We start from the raw sequence: 8,091 nt of genomic DNA on the forward strand, positions 1-8,091 counted from the left end.
GGTTGTAGGTCTATCCAATTGAGCGAAGAGGCATTTTTTCTCCTGGTTCGGTTGAAACACGCCCCATACCCAAATCTCTATTGAGCGGTATCAGACTCACATTCTGACTAGAATCGTGAGTATGACGTAGTCAGGCTAATAGCCTATACACCTCCGGAAAATTATTATCCTTAACATCAGTATAGGCCTAGAAATTCACAATCGTTGCATCTCTGCCACATGAAAACATTGAAGCTTGGATGTGATTTTACTGTTGGTAACTGAGGTTGTTGATTATCAAGGTAAAAAAAAGCCTTGAAGGAGTCTTTAGATTGGTAATCTGACATATGACATTTTAATATTGCAGTTGTTTGAGATTATATCGGCATTTGTCTTTAATTTAATTACATTTTATTCTGCTAATTTTTATCCTCCTTTTTCATGTGTTTTGATTTTATTCTCATTTCATCTGTCTTTTTGGGGTTTCATTTATTTATTTTTATTAATTATTGTTTAACATACTTTGTTAAAATTACATTATAAAAATGTAATGTATAGCGTAAAGTATCTCATCTCAGTTGGCATTTTAACAACTCAATTATTCACCAGCTTTTGGTATTTCCCCGATTTTGTTCAGAGAGCTGGAGCCTGTCCCAGTTGTCATCTATTAAAAGGCTGTGGGAATTCATCACAGGGCTAATGCACAGATGAATGTGATGAAACAAAAAATAATGAATGAATAATAAAGCATGTACACTCACATACACACCTAAAGTCACTTTAGAAGCATGAATTAACCTCATCTGAACTGTAGTAAGAAGCCATAATACCCAGAGGAAAGTCATGTGGCCACAAGGACAATATGCTGTTGTCACCAGAAACATTAAAATTTTCAAATAGGAAATGTAACATGGGGGGAATAGGAGAGAGAAACAGTGGCTATATGTACATGCAAAACAATATTCTTCAGTTTATTCAAAATAAAACTGTATTATGATTAAAGTGATGAAATGAGTGACATATCGGATTAGATTCATATTTCTGCTTATATGATAGAGAGCATAGTCTTATTTATGAGCCAGTTAGCTAATGTTGTGCGGATTGATATTTAAGTATCGATATCTATTATCCCAAACGTGTCCGTTTTAATATACTTTTAATAAAGTATTGATACTTTCACAAATCTGTACAAGTTTCATGGTAACAGCTACTTTTACAACAAAGGACATACGGTAGTTATTCAGCCATTTACAGGACCTGCTCCCCGCCGGTTAGCAGGGACTAACTTACGCCTTCTCCTGCCTGTGAGAGGAACTACGGCTGTATGAATGCCCCCTTCTTCAGACAGGCACACGGCGGCTAGTTTAATGGGATGAGAACGGCTGAGCAAAAGTGTGGTCATGTGTGGCGCTTCTTACATTCAAAAATAAAAACGACGCAACGTAGGGTTATGGTACATCTTCACTTGCTTGCTTCACAGCTTGAAGGTGGAAAACTGCATGTCAGGTTTATTGGTGATTCTAAATTTATTGTAGGAATGAGGGTGAGTGTGCACGGTTGTTTGTGTCCGTGTTGGCCCTGTGATGGACTAGCAGCTTGTCCAGGTACCCTGCCTTTCGCCCTATAAAAAAATGTCCTACAAATCTGGAATGCCCACATCAACATCTGGATTTTTTGCAAAACAACCACAACATTGACTTTTCTCCATCACAGCCAACTTTTATGAAAACTCATCTGGATGATTTTGGAAAATCTTGCTGTCAATAAAAACTAATTTAACAAGTGACAATGAAATCTTTACCCACACCAAGGCACTGAAAGGTTAGTGTAGGAACTATAGATACTTGTGTGATGTGGACAGTCAGGGTGGGAGATAGAAAAGGGAGGGCAAAAGGAGGTGAGATGCACTTGTCATATAACTAGGTTTTACTGAAAGCAGCCAGAGCTGCAGCTCTCTTCAGATGGAGAGCCAAATGGTAGCAGACCTCTGCTTTCCACAACTCTACAACACCTCCTGCAAGAAGCCCGCATCTCCTCGGACCGTAGATGTGCTTCTTCACATCATATTGTCCTCCATTTCTCTGATCACCGTGGTTCTCAACCTGCTCGTCATCGTTTCAATCTCCCACTTCAGGCAGAGATAGACCTTTTTTAATTCTTAAATGAATTAATTCAGTCATTTATTCTAGAGCAGCTTTAAATGTAAACACTAGCTGTATCTGAGTTAGTACTAAGTCGACTGTTGCACCTGTGGACTCTTTGGTTTTAACTTAACATAGGAAACAGAGGATTATATGTCATCGCAGCAGTTTAGCACTCAGATCAGATATCATTCAAGCTGATTTTTATTGTTTTGACATTGGAATATAATGGCTTTTATGTTTACTGGTGCTTTTTTTCTCTCCTTCCAGGCGGCTCCACACACCCACTAACATCCTCCTCCTCTCTCTGGCTGTATCAGACTTTCTTGTTGGTTCCCTGTTGATGCCTGGAGAAATCCTCCTGAACACAGCCTGCTGGTTTCTTGGTGACCTCATGTGTTCTCTGTATAACTATTTTACCTTCATAATCACTTCTGCCTCTGTAGGAGACATGGTGCTCATATCAGTTGACCGTTATCTGGCGATTTGTGACCCTCTGCATTACCCAACCAGAGTGACTGAGGGAAGAGTTAAACTCTGTGTGTGTCTGTGTTGGCTCTGCTCCGTTCTCTACAATCTTTTATGTGTAAAAGATGACCTGACTCAACCTGGCAGGCATAATTCTTGTCATGGAGAATGTGTGATTGTTGTTGACTACATTGCAGGAACAGTTGACATTGTTACAACATTTTTTGCTCCTGTCACAGTCATTTTAGTTCTGTATATGAGAGTATTTGTGGTGGCTGTGTCTCAGGCTCGGGCCATGCGCTCCCACGTTACAGCTGTCACACTGCAGCTTTCAGTGAGTCAAACAACAAGGAAATCTGAGTTAAAAGCAGCCAGGACTCTTGGTGTTCTTGTAGTTGTGTTTCTAATATGTTTCATCCCATATTACAGTGTCTCTCTTGCAGGGGACGATTTGCTCAGTGGCTCATATGTATATTATTTTATTTTTTTGTTCTATTTTAACTCCACTCTAAACCCAGTGATTTATGCACTTTTCTACCCCTGGTTCAGAAAAGCAGTACAGCTTGTTGTCACACTTCAGATATTACAGCCTGGTTCCTGTGAGGCCAACATATTGTAGAGATACAAATGTGCTCTGTACAAAGTTTCCAAAAATCAGAGACGTAGGACTGACTGAAATATCTGTGCATGGCCTATTTGTGTTGTCATGTAAAAGTCATGGGCCATTTAAGCACCCATTGAGATGGCACTGACTAAAGGTTTAAACAGTCTTGAAACAGTTATTATTATTATTATCATTATGGCAAAGATTTTTAAGTGAAAGGTAATACTACATGTTTTTAGATACGTTTATACGAAAGTATTCGTGCTTATTCAAATACGTTATTAATTTTTCATTGTTTCCCTGGCATTGAATGGAAATTAAAGGACAAAAATAATTGGTATAGCCTATACACCTCCAGCAAATTGTTATCCTTAACATCAGTATAGGCCTAGAAATTCCCAATCGGTGCATCTCTGCCACATGAAAACACTAGCCCCTTTCACACTGCCGAATAACCCGCGTTTAATTCGCGAATTTAGGGTGTCCGCTGTTGTGTTCACACTGCCGACCCGGGCTGCCGCGTCAACTCGACTCGCCTTTCGACCCGCGTCGGACCCTAGTCTTTTTGCCGAGCCGAGTTTGGTGTGAACGCAATCGACGCGGGTCGGACGTGGGCGTGGCGTGACGTGAGGAGTTTAAAAGACAGAATGGACAGCTGATTCAGAACAACAGCGACAGGTGAGGACAAGTTTTACTCTGTTTTAGTCTACATCAAGTTGGAGACATTTTTTAATATGGCCAACTGGTGAGACAAGGAGGTCCGCGAGCTCCTCAGCCCCCGAGCAGAGGACGTTATTTTCCGCTACATGTCGGGGACGGTGAAAGATGGACCTCTGCTGGAAGGGCTGGCGAGAAAGATGGGAGAGCGCGGTTTCCCACGCACCGTAAAGTAACATCTCCATGAACTGCATATACAATTCCATAAACGATATCTCAAGGTGTCCCGCCATTGTTGGTTTGAAAAATTTGATGCAGACAGGTGTATTTAACCCTACCTCCGACGCATGGCTTGTGCCTACGTCATTGTACACGCCCAGCATTTTATGTGTTTCGTGTGACGCTCTGCCACTAGGCAACGCCCCTGAACTCGGCTTCAGGCGACACGGGTCACCCTGACACGCCAAGCGTTCACATTGCTCGACGCGGGTCGAAGGTGCAATTTGGACCCGCTAAGGTAGCGGGTCGCAGTGTGAAAGGGGCTATTGAAGCTTGGATGTGATTGTACTGTTGGTAACTGAGGTTGTTGATTATCAAGGTAAAAAAAAGCCTTGAAGGAGTCTTTAGATTGGTAATCTGACATATGAGATTTTAATACTGCAGTTGTTTGAGATTATATCGGCATTTGTCTTCAATTTAATTTCATTTTATTCTGTTAATTTTCATCCTTCTTTTTCATGTGCTTTGATTTTATTCTCATTTCATCTGTCTTGTTGGGGTTTCATTTATTTATTTTTTTATTCATTAATGTTTAACATACTTTGTTAAAATTACATTATAAAAAAAGTAATGTATAGCATAAAGTATCTCATCTCAGGTGGCATTTTAAAAACTCAATTATTCACCAGCTTTTGGTATTTTCCCAATTTTTTTCAGGCTTGCAGGAGAGCTGGAGCCTGTCCCAGTTGTCATCTATTAAAAGGCTGGGTGAATCCATTACAGGGCTAATGCATAGATGAATGTGATGAAACAAAAAATAATGAATGAATAATAAAGCATGTACACTCATATACACACCTAAAGTCACTTTAGAAGCATGAATTAACCTCATATGGACTGTACTAAGAAACCAGAATACCCAGAGGAAAGTCATGTGGCCACAAGGACAAAATGCTGTTGTCACCAGAAACATTAAAATTTTCAAATAGGAAATGTAACATGGGACATATGATAGAAAGCATAGTCTTATTTATGAGCCAGTTAGCTAATGTTGTGCGGATTGATATTCAAGTATCGTTATCTACGATCCTAAACGTGTCCGTTTTAATATACTTTTAATAAAGTATCGATACTTTCACAAATCTGCACAAGTTTCATGTTAACAGCTACTTTTGCAACAAAGGACATAGTTATTCAGCCATTTACAGGACCTGCTCCCCGCCGGTTAGCAGGGTCTAACTTACGCCTCTTCCTGCCTGTGAGAGGAACTACGGCTGTATGAATGCCCCCTTCTTCAGACACACAGGCGCACGGCGGCTAGTTTAATGGGATGAGAACGGCTGAGCAAAAGCGTGCTGATGTGTGGAGCTTTTTACATCCAAAATTAAAAACAACGCTACATGCGACGTTGCAGACTCCTCACCCCAAGATGAGGAATCTTCACCAGCCCCAACAGGCCAACAAGCGGAGTCTCCCCCAGCCCCAATAGGAAACCCCCAACCTTCACCCTCCCCCAGACCCCACCCAGCCCCAAACTCTCTCCACTCAGTCTGGACTCCTCACTTCTGGATTTCCCTGACAAGATGAAGAGCCTTCTCAATATTGGAATACAACTGACACCACGCCAAAATCCCATATTCTTCCCCCTTAACATCCCACCTCATCCAGCCGCTCCCATTCCACCACGTCCATCACTTTGGAAACAACCCTCAAACAAAAGTCACCCCCACCTCCTGTGAATCATCATATCTGTGAGTCTGACTGATATGTGCCGGGTCCAGGCTGTAATACTGATATCAAGAATGCTCTTCCCCAGATAAAGTCAGGGCCCTATGGAGTTCAGACAGCCTTTTCAATTCCTGTGATGACAGGTAACAGAAAAGTGGTCAAACTGGTGAGAAATAAAAAAGGTTCAGTTAAATCTACCACTGCATGAAAAGAGGGATTTGTGGATGTATGTGGCCCCTTACATGTCCGCATACGTTAAGCCCCTGCATTTGCGGTGGTAAAAGTGAAAACTTGGCCCAAGTTGTCGCAAATTGACCTGGCAACTGCTCCCCCATGCCCCCCTCCCCTCCCCTACTTAGGAGAGCCATAGACATATTATGTCTATGAGGAGAGCCTTTAATATGTAAATGCCAGTGATCAGGTCAGGAGCTGCCACAGTAATTTTCAAGTGGGGTTGGGTGAGGTGAGGTGGGGGGTGGGCAGGCCTGTTTCTACACGTTCATCACCTCCAACTCCAGCCATGCTTGTTGCTGTGTTGTCTTGAAAAAGAAGAGGTGCACGCTGTCTGCTGGTGACAGGTGATGCATATCTGTTTTTTTTTTCTCAAACACCTCTTTTGTAATACCGCTTTTTGTGGGCAAAATTCAAGGATTCAAAGGTTTATTGTCATATGTGCAGTTAGAAACGTGTTTCCCTGAACAATGAAATTCTTTTCTTTGTTGCCCGCACTGGATGTCCAAATGTATAATAATAAAGATAAGATAAAGATATAATAAGCATGCAACAGCAATATTCTAAAAGGTTTCTTAAATAAATACAAATATAGAAATACAAATATAGAAATCTGGCCTGTATACATAATGTGCAGTAGTGCGCACAGTGTTTTATTGTGTATGGCTTAATTCGGTGTCACAATGGTCACAATATCGCCGAGGTCTTTTCTTTGTCCTTGCAGAGTCCATTTTTGTGTCAAAACAGTGCAAATTGCCAGCTGTGGTCAGACAAGATTAAATAGCAAAAGGACGGGAGGTTGTCTCGCGAGTATTCCGTGTAATGACGTGTACGCATATGATTGGTGGAGCTTAACGGCTCACATAAGCTCTCGTTCAATCACGTATGAGAAACATTGTGTCGTGCAGTGTAAACAAAAAGTTTAAGGAGCAGATCTGACGGCAACAAGGCAGACAGAAATCACTGAGGTCCCGTGCTGTGAAAACTGCCCTGGTTTGCGGAATACAATGGCTGGAAGACGACTTGCTTTCAACTCCCCAGCAACTCTCTGCGCGTCTACAGGTTTGTGTGTTTTTTTTCTACTTGCACATGACCATTTGATAGTTTAATTTTAGTCTTGTTGACACTGTACAGCACTTGGGACAGTTCTCGCTGATTTTAAATGTGCTGTATATTAAACTTACTTACTCACTTGCTTACAGGCAGATAAAATGAAAGTCCTGTTGAATGCCATGACCGGGATGTCTTGTATGGTGGCCAGCACTGTGGATACGGTCGTGGAGAGGGTTCTGGAGGGAATCGACCAGAGATTCGCTAGGTTGGAGGCAAGATGGCCGTCGAGAACGCACTGGAGTTACATTCCAGAGAAGTTGAAGAGCGCAAGAGAAGGCGGATACAGAATCCGAAAATCGCGGTAAGAGTAGGTTGTTGACTGTGGCTTTAGGCTAAACTCAACTTAATTGTGTCCATCACGTGAAAACCAGTGTGAGTTGCTTTATTTAAAAAAATGAATTTCGCGTTTTCAATTTATAGGAAGCAGTTCGCCGCCTGCATAACTCACCGTGGCATTATAATCCAGGTCAAGGGTAAGAATAAGTTAATGTTCTCCCAATATCTAGTTGAGTTGGACCTGATGTTACGTTACGTCAATGCAGTTTTTTTTATTAACCATAGGCTTATTGTTTTTACAGGCTACTGGCACCTCACAATATGGATGTAACGAGTCACTTGAAGGAGGCGGTGGCAAACAGTCCGAACTTCAGAGGTAGACGGGGACACTATCGAGGGTGAGCGGCGCTGACTTTTACCACGGCTGGCACTGACACTTTTAAGTACTGGTCATTTTATTCATTCCTCTTGTTTGTTTTTTTTAGCTGCGTGACGGACCTGTGTGCTGTGCTACAGGCGCGTCTTGAAGCCAACCCGAAATACTCACAGTCTCACCACAGAAGAGTGAAAGAGAGTAAGAACATATACGCTGTCAATATGACTTTTGTTACTTTATTGACAAGTTGTCAATATGCTGTGCATAGATAGACTATGTTTTGATTATTTATTGGTTAT

General features: G+C 41.7%; 1 protein-coding gene across 1 annotated transcript; it reads left to right on the top strand.

Moving 5' to 3' along the window:
• The first annotated feature begins 1,940 nt into the window (after positions 1–1,940).
• Positions 1,941–3,207, top strand: LOC142396238 (trace amine-associated receptor 13c-like). Its single transcript, XM_075478791.1, has 2 exons — positions 1,941–2,113; positions 2,391–3,207. Exons 1-2 carry the CDS (start codon positions 1,941–1,943, stop codon positions 3,205–3,207), a joined length of 990 nt encoding a protein of 329 aa, XP_075334906.1.
• Positions 3,208–8,091: the final 4,884 nt, after the last annotated feature.

This window comes from Odontesthes bonariensis, chromosome 12, assembly GCF_027942865.1.
Source record: "Odontesthes bonariensis isolate fOdoBon6 chromosome 12, fOdoBon6.hap1, whole genome shotgun sequence".
Lineage (NCBI taxonomy): Eukaryota > Metazoa > Chordata > Actinopteri > Atheriniformes > Atherinopsidae > Odontesthes > Odontesthes bonariensis.

Bases quoted from the DNA above. Each gene is read 5' to 3' on its own strand.
- LOC142396238 (XM_075478791.1), top strand. From the start codon at position 1,941: ATGGAGAGCCAAATGGTAGCAGACCTCTGCTTTCCACAACTCTACAAC. The intron at 2,114-2,390 runs GCAGAGATAGAC...CTCTCCTTCCAG, and splicing joins GTTTCAATCTCCCACTTCAG to GCGGCTCCACACACCCACTA.